Raw genomic sequence first — 21500 nt, 5'->3', positions numbered from 1 at the left:
AAGAGAAGTTGTTGAGAATATTACCTGTGGTTGAGAAAAGAGGATGAGCTTTGCAGCAACCAGAAGCCAGCAGAAGCTCTCAAGTGGGAATAGTGGTGGTGCCCAAAAATGTAAACAGTTTGAGTATTTTGGGGTGAGGGGTATAAAAAGCACAAAAATATAAGTGAAAGGCAGCAAAGTCCAAAAAAAACGTAACGAAAAAATGAAGTAGGTCTAATACAATTGTAGCTATGTACTGCAGTTTTGTAAATATCTATGTATCAGACTATCAGGAGCTGTATAGTGAACATTTTGGCACATTGCCTTTGATTGGATTTCACTCATGTCATCAGCCGTGTCAGTGGAAATACATTGACACTAAAGGAAGACAATCTAGATCAACTTTGAAATACTACAGATTTAGATATGACAGTGATAGATTTACACATTAGTTAAGGTTTAAGGTTATGGAGAATAGTGATCTTGTAATGGTGAACTAAGAATAAAAAGACATCTTATCGATTGATTTGTAAAGGGGACACAAACATTTGAAACCAACAATTGATTCATCAAGTTACTTTTGGAGCAAAAGTGAAAGGGACTCAACTCAAGTATTATCAAGGTCATGCAATACAAAAAAGTCTCACTCGTTGTTTTATCATTGCAAATGCATATAGTTATACATAAGGTAAGAACAGGATGTACATATATAATGAATATAGTTATACATATGGTAAGAAACAACTAGATTAATGTCTGGTCTCCCAACTCTTGGCCAGCCATACCTTCCGTAAGAACCTTCTGGAAGAACTCCTCCAAAGTGTCTCTTCCATAGCTTGGAGTTTTCTCAGCACTGTAATCTCCAGTCTCAGGATCCAAAACCAGCATACTCTCGGCAGCATAATACCGCCCAATTTTCCCAAACTCCGCTGCATCTTCCAACGAAGGGAACACCTTAACTAGAAAATCAAGAACACCAATTGCGAAATCCATGATCTCAATAGGAACTTTGATAAACTTTGGCTCTTTCCCCAAGAGTTTAAACAACATTTCTCCCTGCTCTAATGGGGTAAGTGCTTTTCCTGGCCCTCCAATGGGTAAAACCTGATTAATCTTATCCTCATGTAAGACAGAATCCACAATAAACGAAGCTAAATCAGGCTCACTCATTGGTTTACAAGCACACAATTTCCCATCCCCAAACATTACATAAGGCTTCCCATCTTTCACAAGCTCAACTTGCCCTCCTAAACTCTTGAAAAACGCAGTAGGCCTCACAATGCTATAACTAAACCCCTCATCTTTTTCAGCTTCCTGCATCAACTCCGCCTCGAATTTCAATTTGGCTCTCTGAAACTCCAAAAGGGGTTTTTGCACACATATTGCAGAAAGCAACACAAAGTGAACAGCCCCGAATTTCCTTCCAGCAGTTAGACTGTTCTTTGTTGCCTCATAATCAATCAACCACGAGTCCTTAATCCCCCCATTTCGACTCGCAAGGCATGACACCACCACATCAATCGAACCAACCCCAAAATTTTCCAAATTTCTCTCCAATTCATCCAAATCAGTAACCCCAGAGAAGCACACATTAGCTCCATTCAATTGACTAAGAGTCTCTTCTTTACCATACTTACCCTTAATCCCACTTTTCTCTCTAGCAACAGCAATCACATTAAAACCCCTTTTTACCAACTCTTTTACAACAAATTTGCCAATGTACCCAGTTGAACCCACAACCAATACATTAATATCCTTTGGATTTTTGCTTCTAAATGCCTGGTTTGTGGGAGATTTTTCTACAGTTGAAGTGCTACTACTTGTAATTGAAGCATTAGTTGGTTGTAGCAGTTTGTTATTCTTGCTAAAATTCTTGTACAATTTTGATGAACAAGAGTGAAATGGGAGAGTGTAAGGAAATGGGTTCACCTGAATTAAGCTGAGATTTTGTGGGTTGCTTCTGAAATGATCTTGTGACTTTGCTAAGCTGAAAGTGTGGCAAGGTGAACTTGTAGAAATTGACATCCTCTGCTAGAAGGCGGAGCAACGACGGTGCTAACGGCGGTCAGAAAGAGTGGATGTGGAGGAGAGAGAAAATTATGGAGATTGAGTGAGTGGCAGCGGGAGGCCGTAAAAAATCAATATGCTGAATCGTATTCTTGGTTTTTGTTATTTGTCAACTTATTTGGTTAACACTGGATCGGTCTAGACGTATTGGACCGGTCTCTGATTAGGTCTATAATTTTTCAAAAACAGGTTTGAATTTTACCGTTTTGACCATGTACATTGCGAATGCATACTTTTAACTATTGATACTTTTAATTTCGTAGTAGTAAAATTATAAATATTTGATATTTTTAAATCACTAATTGAGATGAATCAAACAAATGAACAAATGACTGTTTTTTACTTTTAATTTCACACATATATGACTGTTTTTTCTTATATGTTAAGAATAAATTAGTAGATTATTTCAAATTCTAAATAGTTGCAAGATTCCAAACATGAAAAATTAAGAAACAGATGAAACAAAAAAATTTATAGGAATAGCTAATTTTGATACAACCAATCCCGATTTTGGATCGATTATTCTACTCCACTTCCTTCCAACTACAACTAGTCCGATCTCCGAGTTTTAATTATTAAAATTCCGGTCCTCTTTTTTCGGTCTTGCACCATTGAACAACAATATGACGTGACACGATATAAACTAGTTCACAATTTATACGTGTGATTATTAAAGACATGTATTGTTCAAATGAGTGAAAGGCATGAAATATCCTGTTCCTGATGGAGCTCTAACGTTAATTTAGCACACCAACCCTTCCAACGAGAAAATTACGCCATAATTACTCCCTCCGTCCCTTAATACTCGATCTAAAAAAGATCGAGTATTAAGGGACGGAGGGAGCAATTGCTATTATGGACCTCTGCTAATTCGTGGACTACAGACACGAGTGTACAATACTCGTGTACCAAAAGAACACATTAAACATAACTACAAATTGTGCCATAAAAAACATCAGTTACCCTTGAATCTCAATTGAAATTAACTTGAAAATGATCAAGTTGAAAGGACCTATAAATTCAAAAGAAACATATCCACTCATCTACCGGAACGGGATTGGAATCTTTAAGAATACATTAAAGGCATCTAAATATTTATAGACAGCAAAAATTTCTTTACAACTGTGCATATATCGGACGGCAAAATAGAGAAATTGGATATGTATTACAGCAGCCCCAAAAAATTTAACAATTTCCTAAAAAGGGCTTTCTTCGTATGACAACACTATCGCTAATTCATCTTTGGGAGAGTAGAGGGGGGAAGAGGGAGAATTATGATGATACATGCTAAGCAGGCTCGGATTCAGTCTATATGTCATTGACTGTCACAGGCGCAAAGAAATAATCAAAATGTTACTCAAATACATGTTTATATACAAGGAAATAGGCTTGCTACTCATCCTCAGTATTTGCAACTTGGAAATTCTATTGCACATCAAGGAGTCCCTCAATCCTTTGCACAAAGCCGGATTATCTGGACCAAAAATTCTGCCTAACCTGAACATATATATTATATAGAATAAAATTAAGAAAAATGTGTTCAGAAAAATGAAATTAAACAACTTTCTGAAACTATGCCAACACTTACCGCCGTTGCCAAATGGCTATACTACAATGCTCATCTTGGTCGCCAGTAGCCAGGACCTGCAACAACAGTTTTTTTTAAATGAACCAGCTTGAAAAACAAAGCAAAAGGACCGTTACACCAAGTAAACAACGAAAAAACAATGGAATGAATTAAATGGCACAAACCATCACAAGGTGGTCCACTAGGAATATGATTTCGATGGTGCACTTGATGGGGAGGAAATCCCCACCCATGGTTAGGAGGTCTCATTGGTTCACAAGGACCTAAGAATGGAGGACATAATAAGTTAACATTTTTGCAAATGATAATGCAGAGTAAATCATGGAATATCAAAACCAAGGTACAAAAACATTGCAGTTACCTGGATATGGGGGTCTAGAATAACCCCAACCGTCTGTCAACTCATGTCTAGGCGGTCTGACATTATCTTGGTCACCATAAAATTGACCACCGTCTACACTCTGACCAAAGCGGGACCGGTCATAGTAGGGTGGGGGTGGCGGAACCTCCCTTTGTGGCCTGACTTGTTGATCTGCCTGAAGGTAAGAAAACTGATTGGACGAGGATGGGGGGTATGGTGGCCTCACGTTATAAGGTTTGCCATACAAGTTACCATCCATCGGTTGCAGATTATTCCCCGGTGCTACAGGATTATGCATTACAGGATAGGAATTGTAAGAGCAGCTTGTTGATGTGGGCATCTGCATTGGATGGTGCATTCCAGAAGCCGGCGGTCTTGATGACATTGCTTCTTGCATACTCTGCAACCAAAGAGTCAAATAAAAGCAGAAAATCAGTAACACTAATCCATCCACAGAATAATTTGAGAAACAGAAAGAGAAATGAATAGATTCCCCTCCAAAGAAGGGTAGGCCAATTAAGGATCTGGAGTGCAGAAGGATCCTCATAACTCCAACACTAAAAAAAATCCACAAAATATTACATATTCTAAGGGTTCCCATAATCTTCTATATCCCTCTCAACAACCCCCTCGCCCCAACCCAGGAAAATAAAATTCATATAATTGAACTCTTTTGATGTCAAGTAACGAGGGACTGCAGGCCACTAAACCCACACTGAGGTGATATAAGAAGCCACAAGGGGGGTGGGGGGAGTAAAAAGCATCATAAATTATAGTTCAGACATACATTTCGACCAGCATAATGCTGTGAATCCCCATCGACATGAGGCATTGTAGATACAGATGGAGGAAGTGGAGGAGGAGGCGGAGGTGGTGGTGGTGGTGGTGGCGGCGGAAGAGGCGGCAGTGGGGGTGGGGATGTCGGCAAAGGAGGTGCTCGAGGAGGTACATCGTGAGGTAACGGAGGGACAAAAGAGGTAAACTGCTCTTTACAACTGTGTGCATCAAGAGAAGCATCAATAGTAATAGCAGCAGTTGGATCCATTTCAATATCACTTGAGGGTGCCACATCCTCCATTTCAAGCTCGCCATCAACATCCTCTAAGATATGTCTGTGCTTCTCGGTTGCAGCCACAGCAGTCACTTCATGTGGTTCTTGATCTTTAGAATCATGCTCCGGAGTAACAGCCTCAAAACTTCCCCCGTCAGAATCACTACCATCATCTTCTTCCTTAAGCATACGGGGCATGCAAAATCCAGGAAGCTGAAAACTTGAATTGCTGAAGAAAAAGAAAAGGAAACCATTTTAAATATCTATACTATTTCCAACAATTGCAGCCGAAAGATTAACTAAACTCCACTCTGTATAAAAGATAGCAGAACAATCACCAGGGTTGTTTGAAGAATGGAGGGGTGGGGGAGATAAAAGAAGTGGGATGGACAATTTAGTGATACGAAGGTAAAAGGTTCCCAAACTAAATGCCAATATGCAGTACCACTCTTTAACAACATTTTCAAGGACCAATACTTGCAAAAGTTCAAGATTTGGCCAGATATCTCACTCCAATTGTACACAAATTCCATTAAAATCAGCATAACTCCAAGGTAATATAAAAACCAATTAAAAGGGAAATGAATTATGTCATTTTCTTAACTATTACCCCTCTTCTATATGAGCACAGTGATTTGTGAGAAAATACAATGCCTGTGTAGTGTTGGTCTAGAGTTTTCATGAGATTACAATGACAACTCCATATCATACTTCAATGCAAGCTCTGTTTAGACAAAAAAAAAAAAAATTGAGCATAACGGGCCATTGCACATAAAAGCCATGTACAATTTATATTTCCTCTGTTCGTTTATTATTGCAACATTAGGAGCACCATTCACTTACCAACTTTGACCATTTGTATTACAAATAAAAATAGAAAATGCCATCATGTAACACTTCCACCGTTTCAAAATATTTGCTACCTTTTCCTTTTACAAAAAATATCATATTACTTGCAATCAAGCTTAAAATGGAAAGTTTCTACACATGTTACAAATATACCCTTATTTTGTGAGTGAGTGGGTCTTTCACATCTCTCTTTGCACTTCATCAAATAATGACATGGTTTAACATACCCCTTTCCGTTTCATCTCCGTTGTTTATGGTCCAATTCACTGGGTTGCAAAATACTCCGTAAATAAAAACGGAGGAAGTATATTGTCGGATTTATCTCGAATATATATTTTCAAAATATCAAATTTTTATAATTGCTAGTTACAGATGCTCAAGAATACTAACGGAAAAATTATGAGCTGGCAAGTGAAAGTCCAAAATGTTGCAATAATTTAAAAAAAAAATGGAAGTATAATACTGCAGAAAACCTTTTTCTGAGAGCTATAACCAATAGCAAGAGCACAATTTTTGTTCCTCAAATCTCAACTGAGAAAGCAACAACCAAAGTGAGGCAGGAAGCACAAGGTGGTCCTGATTATGTCGTATACATAATCAGTATCGATCTCCAAGGAAATTAGCTTTGCATGTATTTATCTTGATATCTATCCTAGGTACTAAGCTTTGTATTCCTTGTAATTTCTTACAAACTCTGTTTGATTGATTTGGTTCTTTGATACTCTCGTCTTGCGAGCTTTTAGCATTCTTCTGTAGCATTGTTTAGCAGTTGAGTTAATAATTTGTTTTTTTTCCCTTAAAAAAAGACGGCTAATGAGGTTAGGGTAAAATTGAGGAAGACGGGAGGGAAATTAAGAAAGAGGGAGTAATTGCAGAAGAAGACCAGAAGAACAGAGGAATAGGAGAAAGGGGGTAGGAAACCAAATGAGCTCAATAAGAATAACCACTTGATAGTCAATGCCGGAAACTTGACTTTGACTCGTTGGATTCCGTCATAATATATGGCCTGATAATAATGCATACCAATATAAAAAGTAGCTTCCGACAAAGATAGATAAAAAATGGTAGTTCCCCAATCCCCACAGATCAACCCTTTAAGAAAAGGAAAAATTGACACCGATACTCCAACCTTTATTCAGTCTGCTTAAAATGGTCCTAACTCCCAAGTTTAATTAACTCGAAATACACCAACCTTTTTATCTTATATTCTTATATTGGTCCAGAGACAGGGTAACCGGTTCAGTAGGTAAACCAATTGATGATGTGGATTACTTTCCCTTCTAAGCAATGAAATATCCCTGCCTACTTCTAATAATCATCTTCAACCTTTGAAAACCACCCCTCCATTACTGTTATTCAGAGTTCTCTCTCGTACTGCCAGTCATCTCAGTTTCATCTCAGTTTGGTGATGCTCAAAATTCTCATCTCTCTTACACCACCCCCCGTATCGTTCTCACCTTTCCTTTTCCGGATGTAAAATCTCTGGCTCCTCTCATCTTCCACGTCATCTCTGAAGATGAAATTGGATAATTTGTGGGGGATTAGGGAGGTTAATTTGACGGCGTGCTTGCTCAAAATATCGAATTGAAATAACATGTCCAGATTCAGCATTGATTACATCCATTAAATGGTGGATTTTGGAGAAGATTTTTGCCATTTTTGATTTCGAGGTCGTGGACTCGTTTCTTCTTGCTCATGTCTTGCAAGTGCTTGCTTGTTCATTTGACTAACTTGAATTTGGTGGTTGTTTAAATTGAGGGTGTGGTTGTAAGAATTTTCTTCCACTGATTTGTTTGCTGGGTTTGAGTTTGTTGGTTAATCGACTTATATGTTCAAAATTCAGCTATTTAATTGTGCAAATTAGGTGATAATTTTTTGTGAAATTGCATTCGAGTGCCCAGAATGTGTTTCATGGTATGCCTCTTTAATTTGACCATGGATGGTTAACATCAAATGTGTTCCACTGGAGATTTTATAAAGGATAAAAAAAGAGAGAATAGCGTGAGGAAGGACATGAAGAATGAGAAAGTTAATCAAAAGAGATAGGAACAGAGAAGGAAGGGAAGGTATTCTGATAATGACAGAGTAATAAGGAGGGAGAACAGAAAAAATACACGAAGTATTAAAATAAACATTTAATAGCTAACGGTCATTGACACGTAGGACGGTTACCTATTTTTGCAGGTCATTTATGACCAAGGGATAATACAAGAAGATAAGATAAAAAGGTTGGCACCATTTTAAGCAGACTGGGGAAAGGTTGGAGTATTGGTGTCATTTTTCCTTTTGAAAATACTTCTTCAAAATTTTCTTGATAATTATTGTTGCAAAAATTTGTGATGGTAACTATAACAATTAAAACTAGAATAACTACAGATACTATCACTAATAAGGAATTTTCACCGTAACGCCTGAAATTTCAAAGATGCATGGGGTAAAATGAATCGCACTATATTCCCCTGAGGTTTGCGAACTTTCACTACAAACTCTTAATGAATGATGGACATTAACTTGTCAAATATAAACCCCAAATCTACACAATAAATCTATCTTCCCCATCATCCATCTCTTCCCTTTCTCTTCACCCATTCACCAAACCTTTCTCCGATTATGAGATTTCACTCATTAAAACACCAAGAATTCGTGTAAAAAATACTTTTAAGAGCAATAACATAACAAAGGAAACCTAAGGGAGATCAGATACAAAAACAATTTCTCTCCTCTCTAATTGTCTCTCATTCTCTCAAGTTCAAAAACACAATGTTTACAGCAGTGGAAGTCCTACATGGGCTATATCAGTCATGAAAACCAAACAATATCCTCAGCACCAATGCCTTAAGACCCCCCCCCCTCTCCTTCTTTCACAAAAAGCTCAATTGAAAAAGAAAACAAGAAGAAATTCAATTGAAATGTACGTTCCAAAAATTAAGGAACCCATATTTTTTGGTAAAGAAGCAAGGGAAATAAAATCTCAATCCTAAATTGAGAAACCACACACCCACACACATACACAAAATCCGAACCTTCCAGCAGCAATGGCAGCTTAGAAATAGGACAATGGTCTCACTTAGCATCTAAAAAGCTTTGTTACAATCCTTCATATCTCGACGTGGCTTGACTCTTAACATTTTCTTGGTTGACTGACAGGCATAGAGAAAATGGCAAAGAGAAAGGAAAGAGATAGATTAAATGGGTTGTTTGGAGTTAATTAACTAATTTGGGGTTTTTGGATTCATAGAGTTAACTTCTATCAATCCTTCAGGATACACTTGGAATATTAGCAAACCTATCTGGAAACAATCATGTAAATCCATAAGAGGAATGGTCTTCAAAAAGGAGCTAGAGAGAATTAAGAAAACCAAACCATATAAATCTAACTATTCAAGAGAGGGGTGTGTCTCACATACACGCCTAGAATTGTTGGAGGCGATGAAGCCAGCGTCTCACTGCATTAAAACTAAGATTGTGCCACTGCATAATCCTTAACCCACAGAACTTGTAAATTATAGATAACCATAGATGATTCAACATGCATACTATATATACTCCCTCCTCTCCCCCCCCCCCCCCCCCCGGCTAACTTTTCTTTCTTGTCTCAATGAGTTTGCCCCATACCCTTTTTGGAGGAGAGAAAGAAACGAAAATTAGGAAAACCGACAAAAGAACAATCCTAAATGACAAAGATAATTGGGAAAACCGACAAAAGAACAATCCTAAATGACAAAGATAATTGGGACTGATCCTTGAAAAATACTCCCCCCGTATTTTTTTAAGTGTTACACTTTGACCGGCACATAGTTTAGGAGGTTTGAGTTGACCTTCACATAGTTTTTAAGTATCATTTATGGGAAGAAATTGATTGTAATTGAATTATTTATGGTGAGAAAAAAGATGGTGTGACCATAAGGGAGAGAGAAAGATTAATATAATTGGAAGAGGGAACCATGGATGGAGAGAGAGAGATGGTACTTTAATGTAGAAATTTACTAAAAAGGGTAGGGTAACTCCTAAAAAAATACGGCATGAAATAGGAGGTGTAACACTTAAAAAAAATACGGAGGGAGGATGAGAAAATACAGAAGCTTCTAATATCCGTATGAGATTATTCGGACAATTTTGACACATTTGAAGAATCCAAATAACCATAGGTGACTCTTGTCCTTTAGCACCAATTACAAATAGATGGTATGTTTGACGGGAAGTTGAAGAAAGCCCAATTGTTCCTATCTCCTTCCATGTATCTTATAATTCCAACTCAATTCAACAAAAATTCTCCCTGAATTCCTAAACTCACTCACTTTGTTTCCCAAATTCAAATATTAGAACCAAAGAGGACGTGGAATCAGAATTACTTTCCCAACAAAAATCGAGATCAAAATATGAGGTTTACACCAAAAAAGAACGTGTATTTATTCCAGTTGAGGGCTGAAAACTAAAAATTTGGATAGAAGTTGATATAATTCAGAGAAAGCCTCAAAACGGCGACCAATCAACGTGACCAATCTGTTATATTACCACTGAGTACTACTAATGCTGACAATGAAGATGAAAACTATAATGCTATATGCAAATGTGACAATGCTATGTAAAAAGGCCATATGGTTGTCAAAGTTCATGCTTGCTTCTGCAAGAATTTCCGCCACCTCTAGTAATGTCCTAGGAGTTCATTTTACCCCTCATAATGTTTCAATAGTCTCACAAGCAATTTTGGACCTGCGCTCATTCTGGAATTAAAGAACGGAAAAATGCACATCAAAAGCATTTATGTGTAGCATAACCTCTACTCAACCCCTGATGGACCAAATTTGCATTCTCTGATATCATAGTCCCATTCGAGATTAGACTGCTTTAAGTCTTTAAAGTGTAGCTTAGACCATAATTTATTCCAATAAAGTAACATAAAAGTTAGAAATTTTGATTAAAATCAGACAAAAAGATTAGTATTTGTCATCTTAAAAAACAAGATTGTTATTTGCAATTAAACATTGACACAGTGTACCACATTACCACTGAAACAACCACTGTATTGGGAGCTACATGGGAAAGTAAGGGAATCCCACCCCAAAAGTGCCCCTATTGAAGCTTGATCCCATAACTTTGAAGTCATGAGGCCAAGCCTTGATGGTTGCTTGTTTACGTACTTGGGAAAGAGTGTAACGAATGGAAGTTGTAACAAACTAACAACGGTATTAAGACATGCATACAGAATTTATGTAGGATTTTTAACAATTCACTCTTATCCAAAGACAAAGTTGAATACAACAAAAGTATAATCATCCAAAACGTCTAACGAACCGCACTAAGTTTATCGTACGTAGGCATGTCACTGGTTAATAGAGAGAATGTATTACCTCCCATACTCGTCAACTAGCATCCCTTCCATGTCTCGTAAAGGATCATCAAAAGATCTCTCTGTCCTTGACATGCGCCGAGAATAACCGCCAGTAGAAGAGGAACAGTTAAGTGAGTCAAGCTCCCGTATATGTTGACAAATCATGGTTTCCGGGAAGATCCTTCTATCTAGCCAAAGTCGTAAGACCTGAAACAAAGGACAGAGGTCAATACAAACCGAAATGACCACAAGTATGACAGTAGCATAACTGGAGATAACCAGATCTGAACTCAGTGTAAGCGAGGGAAAAGGGGTTTCTTGTTACACTTGCCTTCAAACATTGCCTACGGTTTTCTCTTCCGGCTTGACCAGGTGGAGCAGCAGCTGATAAAATGCGTGCAAGGTTCTCCTTGACAGCTGAGATATAGGTACCACCTACTTCACCTGGATATCATATTTTCAGTTAAAACAGCCACAAAATCCATATTCAGTAAGTTCTTGCAATCAGAGACAATTCAGTAAGGCCTTGCAATCAGAGACATGCTGAGTACAAAAATGGAAACAATCATGAGTATGGCATGACAATCATAGTGATGCATGTGTACCTTTTAAACCTCGAGAGCATTGGGCAATTGAATCCACAAGAAAAAAGAGATCAACTCGCCGATACATGCTTGACTCTTTCTCCAAATAGAGTGCAAGAAGGTCTACCACCTATGCGCAAATCGTTATCAACATTATAACATGTCTCATTTCAACATGTAGAAACATAATATATACCTCCATCCATCCTAAAGTAAACAATATTAACATTTTTTGTTTCTAAAAGAGGAGTTGTTAGTTAATAAATATTAACCAAAGAAAAAGACTCCAGTCCTTCATACCTTTATATTTTAATGAGCTGAATATTTGCGAAAATACAGCTGTTAATTCACCCTTACATGGCATTAATGCATTACTATTGCACAGTCCTTTTATGATTGATTATTGAGCCGGACGAGGGACCAAATATTTCAACAGAAAAAGACCATAAATGTATTGAGTTTATTATACAATATAAAAAATGGAAGTAGGCTTCTATCATATAACTGTGTTTCCCCAGCTATCATATACTTCTTATACCTATATTTCCTTGGCTTGGACTTCCAGTTTGGAAATAGCGAATCCTAACTAATAAATTATATAAATGTAACCACCACCACCACCCCCCCCCCCCCCCCGACCGCCAAAAAAAAACCAGAAAACTTCAACCAGATTGAGCGGTGCACTGGTGAAAAGGGGAGTAATATTCATGTAGAAAAAAATTATTATATGAATCTAACAACTTCACACAGCATCAGTTAAATATAACAATTAAGAATTGATAATACCTCAACAGCACTACCAAATTTAACACAGTCAACTGCTATTCGGGTTGCCCGGCCTATGCTTTCCTTGGTTCTCGTCAATGACCCAAGTGTCAACTCAAGAGATGCAAGAGCAGCTTTCACTTCTGCAAGATTGGTTCTTTCCCCTGGCTTACCCTGAAGACGCATACCAGTATCTACAACTTTACTTTCACCAGCATCTGCAGCCAACTTCCCATGAGGTAACATCGCATAAATGGTTTCAGCCTCCCTATGCGGAGAATGACAACTGTTATCTGAGGCAGCCATAAGGTTATTTGGAAGAGAAACATGCTTCTGCTTATCTACCTCAGCAGGAAGGGTACTTGTGGTTTTACTATCATCATTCAGATCATTTGACAGACCACAAGAAACTGAGGCACCATGACAAGTTCGTTGTGAAGATGCATTCAACAGAGGAGATGAAGATGCATTCAACGGAGGTGATGAGGAGGCATCCATTCTTACATCTGATGTGGTATCTTTAACTTTGTCGGCAGTTTCACATCTAAGATCAAGCAAAAATAACACACAACAAATCAGATAAACAAGCCACATAGAAGAAAAGCATATAGTAAATTAAAAATACAGACCGAAAGAAGCAAAAGTAACGAGCAAAACAACTTACATACTACTAGCTTCAGTAATTTCGCCCGCCGCAACCTTCAAATTGTCACTTGCTGCACAACTGCCAGCCTCTTCTTGACAGAAATTTGCAGCAGTACCATTACTGCATCCTATATCTAGAACTTTATCTTCCCCTGGTACAGAATTTCCGTCTCTTCCAGAATGCAACTTATTCTCTGACTTTTTACATTCTGTCCCACTTTCATGAATTTCTTCTTTTCCTGTCTTGCTTAAAACCTCCACATGAGGCTGAGACAGTTCAGTAGTCATTGATTGCAACAAGGATCCCAACTCGGTAACACTGCTCAATAAGGCTTGTGAAGCCTTATCTGGGAGAGCATTGTCAGGCAACATAGTAATCTCTGATCCGCTAGGATTTTTATTATCTACACAATCACCCACTTCCTCAGCATTATTTTTAAATTCAGCCTTTTCACTGTCCAAAATCCTGTCAGGTGAGTCCGACATCGACACTTCTTGAAAAGACTTAGTTATTACTTCATAACTGGTTGGGTTAGAAATGTTAGAAAGTCCAGAGCAATTTTCAAGCAAAGCATTATTGCAGTCCAAAGAATCATGATGTGATTCTAAGTTACTGTCAGTTGCACTATTCACAAGCATGTCGGAGTTGGTCTCTGCGAAAGGAAGATGAGACAGTTTATTTTCTACTTCTGTTGACAAAGATACCTCTGTTGGTGTACCCCTCTCATCCGCAGCATTAGCTGACATGGCTTCTAAGGCCCGATGAAGGCGCTTTGACGGAGGCAAAGCAGCTTCACCGTCAAATACACAGCCAGACGGGAGATTTGTCTTAGCCTTCCAAGGCTGAGGCTTGTCATCTGGAATGTGGTTACAATTATTCGCCGGTGAACAGGCTACTAGCTCATTAACAACACAAGAGGCAGATCTATCCTGAGGTTGAGGCTTATCCTCCGCAACCAGACCAGAATTATCCACGGGTGAAGATACCATTGATTCATTAACAGTTAAAAAGTTCTTTGGTGGATGAATATCATCACAGTTCAAGGAAGTGCTCGCCACCGTACTTGCACTTACTGGAACAAAAGCTAAGGATTTCTCCTCACCCTTCACTAGAAAATCTAGCTGCTGATGGTCTTCAACTGGCATTTTTCCCATTCGAACTCTAGCACGTTTTACTAGCGGTAAGTGTTCATCACCTTCATCCTTGGGATGACTGTCAATCAATTTCCCACACGAGGACGGCAATTCCATTGCATCTTTCAGGACGCGTACCTCATTAATAACTTTATGATCAGATCTGGACGTAGATTCTAGGCCATCAATTTGAACTCGTTTTCTTCCTGGGTTCCTTTTCTTTCTCACAACAATAGTCTTTGCTTGAAAACCAAGCCTTCTGCTTAACTCAAGACTTCCTTCAAAGCTTTCACTAAGAATATCTGATTGTTCACGTTTATGGTCAGACTCAATGGCACTACATTCATTATTACTGAGGCTCTCGGAATCAGCCATAGCAATTTCGGATCCATTATCTTCCACAGTTCCATTGGAATTACAAATGGGCGAATCCTCAACACTGGGAACAGTCAAATCAGGTGATCTTTTGCTCCTCTTGGCTCTTCTCAGTGGACCATCCAAAAACCCATTTATGCCAACATCATCCAAGAGTTTGCTATCACAACATTTCAAATCACCATTTTGTAGACCACCCGGATGAAACCTCAATGAACTTCTGGACCTTTGAATAGATACTTTCTTTTTATTAGCGGACCGTTGAGGCTGACTGCTTCTGGACTTTTTCCTCAAAGTGTAGCTATTAGGCATCGAGAAGCTGGGTGCAACAGCATTATTATCCTGGTCTTCTGATGGCCCCCTTTGCCGCATAGATTCCACCTCTGTGAGAGCTCCAACATCTTCCAAAACAGTGCCCGGTTCATCTTTTGGTCTACAAGAATTAGATGTTTTGACAATGGAATTATGTGTTCCATTAGTTGCATTAAGTTCACCAGTTTCGGCATTTTCAGCAGGAGCAAGACCAGCGCTCAGCCGGTCATCCCGATCGCTCTCCTTCAACTTGTCGTAACAATCGACAATCTCCTGCACAGCACGGACAAAATCAGCACCTCTCCCCTGACGCTTGCCTAGAAGAAGGTCTTTCTTCTCCTCTGTAAACTCTTCCACGTCAGCAGGATTGCAGAACGCTCTGCATGTAAGGAAGAATATCATCAAAATTGGAATCATATGATGCATTCTGTACAGAATTATCTAAGTTTAGTCCTAACTATATAATAAAAAATCCTCATAAAAACAAGGTCTTTACAAAGAGCATACAACTAGCTCATGTCGTGTCATACAAAAGGCAGAAAAGGAATTTATACAAACTAAAAACTTTGAGTACACAATTCGTTCCCTGCAAAATATCGCTTCTACAAGCTTCCTTGCTCTTGGTTTGTGTCTGCTATTCTTTAGATCCGTCTGTTTTAAAATACATCTGTCTGACCATCCAAATATGTTTGTCCATGTTTTTCCACTTAAGAAAATATACAAGACAAATTATTTTCAACGTTTAACTTTAAATTAGAAAACTTAAAAAAAAAAACGAATATTTTTCGCAGCAACTTTACATGTAACACGGTAAGTCGGTAATCGGACCACGCAACTATTAGGGGCCATTTGGTATTCAGTAAATTGTTGTTTGTAATGTCAATTCAATCATTCCCTTTACCCCCACCATACCCCCAAACTCCTCTGCTTTAATTCCTCCCATTCCCCATGGTATTTCCATTCCCTTTCCTAACCACCGATACACCACCACTAACCACACCACCGAATACAATTGCCACCACAACATCATCCACCCACTGACAAATGCCACCCTCACTGTCACCCTCGTTGTCGCCGCTTCACCGCCACTAACTTTGCAAAACACCACGACACTCCACCACAACCACCATCCCAGCCACCGACAACCCCAGCCCAATTGCCGAAAGAGCCACCCCATCCCCGACAAAGCCATTCTCTCAACCGAAAACCCACCACATCCACCAAAACACTACCTCCGTAACCCAAGAAAAATCAACCACCACCCACGAAAACCATCCCCACCCATCCGAAAACCCACCGCCACCCCTCTGAAACCCAACCCAACCACCAAGAATCCCAGGCCACCAACCACCCACGAAAAATTTAGATCCAAGATAGTATGGGTTTCTTTTCGAATAAAGAAAATTTGAGAGGGGATTGGCAGAGGCGACAATGGAGGGTAGTCGTCGGCTACATGAGTAAGTGAAGGGTCCCAACGGTAAAGGAAGCAATGTGGAACGAGTAGTGGTAGAGAGAAGGGTAATGTGGTGCTGGTGGTTGTGTTTTGGGTGACCAAAAGTTCCCAAACAGCAACTTAAATCAAAGGAGTAGTTTTCCTTTCCCTCTCTCTTTGTTGATTTCATTCTGTTTACCCAATTTGAACCAAACAGCCCCTTGGTATATAAAAGATAAGCACAAGCGTAGATAGTATGTCACACTAGAGCTAGCTTTGAGGATAAATATCCCCAATTCCAAATTCAACAAAGAACCAGACAAAGGAAAGAATAAAGTTTCACAACAAGAGATCACAATCACCTAATAACAGTTTGCTTGTGTAATATGGCCTGCTAAACAGCATAAAAAGAAGCACAAGGGGGTTTTTAGTGCCCTTGCAACAATTTCGTTGATGAGGTCAGTTTGATAAACATTGGGTTCGGTTACTCAAATGTGCTAGGAAAAGGTCTTGTCTCTAAATTTTGAGTCCAAATACATTAGCCAGGATTTGGGCTTGGCAATGTCGTTACAACTCTTGGTCACCTTAACATCCACCTCTAACATCATTCTAGATGAATACATGAAAAGTAATGTTGCATGTTTAAAGGTGTTTGTGTGATTACAGGGCTTGAACAAGATTATGTAAGTCAAACAAAGTTGCGAGAGAAGTTCATTTACACATGGGGGTAACTATAAATGAAAATATCTCTATATTCAGTAAACAATGCTTGATGCCAAAGTAGAGTTTAGGAGTGTCGAGTGTTCCAATAAGCCACCACAAACCCGTGTTAAAACTTAGTGTTGAGCAATACTCCGCATCATAGTGGGTACATGACTTGTTTCCCTTGTTTCTGACTTTCTTCCATTTATTTTGGTAACTGAACTTAGGATTACAAGTTCATTAAGATTAAATAAAGATATGTGCATTACATAACAGAACTGATCAGAATTGTATGGACCTATAGATGGTGCAACAAAATATTTAACTTCTTCAACGTGTTTTCAAAAAAGCATCATTTTTCTTCTTGTTAATACTATTTTGGGGTCCGGAGATGGCTCTATTGATCCTTGCTTTGTGCTAAAAAATCTTAGTACATATATATCTGTTTCCTTGTATCAGTTTCTTGTAACCAAAATCCATAACCAACTTCACATATTCTAAACATACAAGCCCCTAAAAACATAATCTTTTGAGGAAAAGTATTTGGAATCAACATTTAAAAACCTTTCATTTGGGCCCATCATGCATTAACTTACATCCAAACAAACAAGTCCTGACAATAGTAACAATAGTGCAAAGTTCCTCGATAGCCAAGTGCAAATCTTTTAGATGATCAACAATCAGAATATATCAAATAAAACACTCGCCAAGTTAAGTCTCAACAACACAAAAAGACCAAATCCAAAGCATCATGTCATTATAGTCTAACAAATATAAACATACATCAAATATTCTATACCAAAAAACTACTCACATTTGCTTTGTCCCAAAGAAGTAAACAAGTACTTTTTTCCAATCAGATGAATATCCCCATTTCTCCGGCTCACTTACCTAGCACCAAAAGGTAAAAATCCAAGTGTCAGAAATCGAAAAAGCCATACTACAAGATTTGTGAAACCAAGGTGAGCTAAGATAAAAACGAGTCTGAGGCATAAAGAAGGATATAAGAAGAGGATAACAAAATGTAGCATGCCAAAGTTCATGCAGAAACACGACGTAAGCATTAACTCGATCATTCAACACTAAGTTTTCCGTAGACCAATGATCAGAATTCAGACACATGCCTGCACAACAGATGTAATTTTAAGGCTTCCAAGCTTTTATCTTGTATATCTGGCCAATAAACATCTCCTGATGCCCACACATTTTATAAATTCCACTATCTCCATATCAAACAAAAATCTAAACAACCAATGAGTTCAGAACCCTAACAAAGTCATCATAACTCTCTTTCATTGCATTCACTCTTTGTGTTTGATACATCCACCAAAAAATCCTCATTTTTGATTCATTTAATATGATGGTTGAATATCATATACCAAAATTTTCATGAACCAAAGCCTAATAATTTCAACAAAATTGGTCAAAGCATCATTATATCCATCATAACATCTCCATAAAAACTACATTACATGTACGTAAGGTAGTTTATAAGATAAAAAAAAGTCAAAAGAAAACATAACTGCGAATTCAATCACACTTTCTTCACTTTGATACACCTATCCCAACACCCTAATTTTGTTCCTTTTAGGTCAACAATGTAGGACATACGTGTTAAATATTCGAAAGAAAATCTTACACGTGTTTAATGGTCACATTTAATGATTTTTCCTAAATAAAGTTCTTCCGAGAAATGAGAAAGTGGCTATTACAAATCCAACTATTCAAGAAAGGAATTTTATTGAACTAACAACATCTGATTTTGCAAAATATAGAGCTATAAGAGAGGTATATGAAGACACATCCCTACTTCTAATTAGTGATAGTTACTTCATGAAATGGCTCACCAAATATCCAATTTACGAAAATCCATAATGACTTCATGAAGAAATTCACCTGGAATAGTGTTGATTCTACAGAACTCAAAAGTCGGAACTCTAAAAATCACTTTTGACCTCATCACTTCATAAATATCAAACCAGCATTCACTCCAAATAAGAATCAGAGTATTAATAACCCCAAATATTTTGCCATGACCTCATCACTAAGAGCATCAGAGTATTAATAAGCCTAAAGCAAGATACAAAAATTCGGCCTTACTCGACTTTGATTCATATATATGACCCTACAATACAATACAATACACGTAAACTAAACCTCTCTACAAAACTGTAAAACTAAGTGGTAGAGGAAACACAAAACCCTCTGAAAACTTCAAAGTTTTGGTGTCAATTTTTCAGCACAATATTAGAAATAGGAAACAGAAACGTCACGGGAAAGAGAGAAAACATAATTTCCGTGGAAACCTGAAAATGCAAGAACTGGAGTGATAAAGTTCAGAAGAATAGCATTCTCTCATAGATTAGAAATATCTTGGTCAAAATGCATCCTGGTAAACATCCTAAAAAGCAATTAGACTTTCTCAATGAAAATTATATTGTTTACTCCAATCATCTTGGGAGGTGATTACCCTATAGGGTTACACTCAATTCTCATGGCCACATGATAGCCGCACTGCCATGACTATTCAACTAAACAATAATTTACTAATTTATTCCCCCATACTAAACAATTAGTAGGATCATCATCTTAGAAACTAAACTCACTGAATTAGAGCTTTATGTTTGCTTTAAACAATTAGAGCTTGTTTAAAGCAAGAGATGAAGCTTCTTACCAAAGAGATGCAAGTGCTATTGGTTGAAAGTGTAGTTATGACATACAGGTACTAACCAAGAAAGCCAAGGCAATTTAATAAAAAAGGGCAATTTTAAGTAAAATCATGTATAGAGGTATAAGCAATAACAACCACCACCCTCTATAAATCCAACCATCAAATGTTAACCATTTCAAGATGATAGAGAGACTGAGTGAAACATCACACTAAATGGAAAAGAAGAAAGCCCTTCACAAAAAGCAACCCGCTCTCACATGCACGGATGCACCTACTAGCTTTCTAATTTCTATACACTGATGAAGAAAAGATCGCGATTTAGTTACTTTAACAAGCGGAAAATGCTCCTCCTTTAACACCAACCACGCTCATCTATGCATACATTCCGATTGTACATCGCAACAGAATGTAAAAAAAGTTTGCTAGGAGTTCATTAAAAGCAAACAGTTAAGTTTCATAAAACCCTGTTCAAACCATACAACATCATTGCACAATGATCTGCAGGAAATCAAAGAGTCTAAAACAAACTTCTTTTGTAACTGGTGCTCATACGCAGAATAAGAATCAATAAATTTAAACAAATTTGAAATTTAGTTAACCTACCAGATCCACCAATTAAACTAGTAAACTGAAAACCATCAATTTCACAACAATTGGCAACACACTCAGAATATACTTTTTCTATAAAAACCCACTATTAGAAAGGTTTATAAGTGCCCTTAACCAAAATAAAATAGCAAAGCGTAAATACATACCGTAGCAGGCCAAGCCGGAAAACCTTTGACCTTAGCAAGAACAAGATCGCCAATTTTCCACTGCCGGCGAGCCGCAGCAGCAGCAGCAGCTTTGCTAGCGCTCTTCCTTCGACTCGGCGCCATAGATTAACAACTCTCCCCGATCAAAAATCCAAAAAAAAAAAAAAAAAAAAAAAAACCTAAAACCCCACTTTCAATTATTAACAGAAACAAAATAGGGGAGCCAGAAAATCCCTCTTATGTCATGCCGAATCAAAATTCAAATTGGGGAACAGAATGAAAAAACGGGGAACCCGGAAAGCAACACGGGCAGCCCCAGCGCCACAAGGCGAAGTTGTGCAATCACTCAAAACTCTAGCACCAGAAGTTCCAGCAGCAGCCGAAAAAGTCGGTAAATTTCCAGGCATTGAAATATCTCAAAACCCTAAAAATTAAAATTGAAAGAAAATTAGTGATGTAAATTCAAATTTGAAAAGGGAAATGGGAATTGGGTGGTGAAGAAAAGGGGGAGGAGAGACAAAGAGGAGTGACTGCGGTTGCAGATAACCCTAAACAACAACGACACAGAAGAAGGGGAGGAGAGAGAAAGTGAAGAAGAAAGAAATTGTAGAAAGGAAAAGAAAATTGGGAGGGGGGGAGGCGTTACTAACGTGCGCCGCTGTGAGATTTTTTTTTAATTTATTTTTATATAATGTTCGTGGAGGGTCAGTAAGGTAAAGTTACTTTGTGGTTTACTTAGGAAAATACTCGTACAAGTGAAAATGGAAGCTTAGAAATGGGAGGATTGCATCGTCGGCGAAAAATGAATAGCTTAGAAACTGACTGTTATGACTTATTAGTGTTGCGTTGAGGATTTGAGATTGTGTCGCCGGATGTTTCATGTTCGTGTGTTGTCTCC

At 38.1% G+C, this 21500-nt stretch overlaps 2 protein-coding genes across 2 annotated transcripts in view; both read right to left on the bottom strand.

The window, feature by feature from the left end:
• Window positions 1–21258, bottom strand: part of LOC110805982 (protein HUA2-LIKE 2) — a 28046-nt gene extending 6788 nt beyond the window's left edge. Inside the window, exons 1-13 of the mRNA XM_022011620.2 lie at window positions 20603–21258; window positions 17991–18067; window positions 13241–15421; window positions 12598–13120; window positions 11833–11941; window positions 11559–11671; window positions 11247–11434; window positions 4783–5275; window positions 3996–4395; window positions 3773–3897; window positions 3635–3690; window positions 3424–3543; window positions 765–1966 (exon numbers count right to left, since the gene is read on the bottom strand). Of these exons, the coding sequence (XP_021867312.2) occupies window positions 765–1966; window positions 3424–3543; window positions 3635–3690; window positions 3773–3897; window positions 3996–4395; window positions 4783–5275; window positions 11247–11434; window positions 11559–11671; window positions 11833–11941; window positions 12598–13120; window positions 13241–15421; window positions 17991–18067; window positions 20603–20725 (5710 nt within the window). The 5' untranslated portion in view covers window positions 20726–21258. The remainder of the gene's footprint in view (window positions 1–764; window positions 1967–3423; window positions 3544–3634; window positions 3691–3772; window positions 3898–3995; window positions 4396–4782; window positions 5276–11246; window positions 11435–11558; window positions 11672–11832; window positions 11942–12597; window positions 13121–13240; window positions 15422–17990; window positions 18068–20602) is intronic.
• Window positions 611–2143, bottom strand: LOC110774885 (divinyl chlorophyllide a 8-vinyl-reductase, chloroplastic). The gene has a single exon (XM_021979481.2). The coding sequence runs from the start codon at window positions 2002–2004 to the stop codon at window positions 724–726; it is 1281 nt and encodes a 426-aa protein (XP_021835173.2). The 5' UTR covers window positions 2005–2143; the 3' UTR covers window positions 611–723.
• Window positions 21259–21500: the final 242 nt, after the last annotated feature.

Source organism: Spinacia oleracea, chromosome 1 (genome assembly GCF_020520425.1).
Source record: "Spinacia oleracea cultivar Varoflay chromosome 1, BTI_SOV_V1, whole genome shotgun sequence".
NCBI classification, from domain to species: Eukaryota; Viridiplantae; Streptophyta; class Magnoliopsida; order Caryophyllales; family Amaranthaceae; genus Spinacia; species Spinacia oleracea.
Note: the sequence above shows the minus strand (reverse complement) of the source record. Positions and strands in the feature narration are given on the sequence as shown.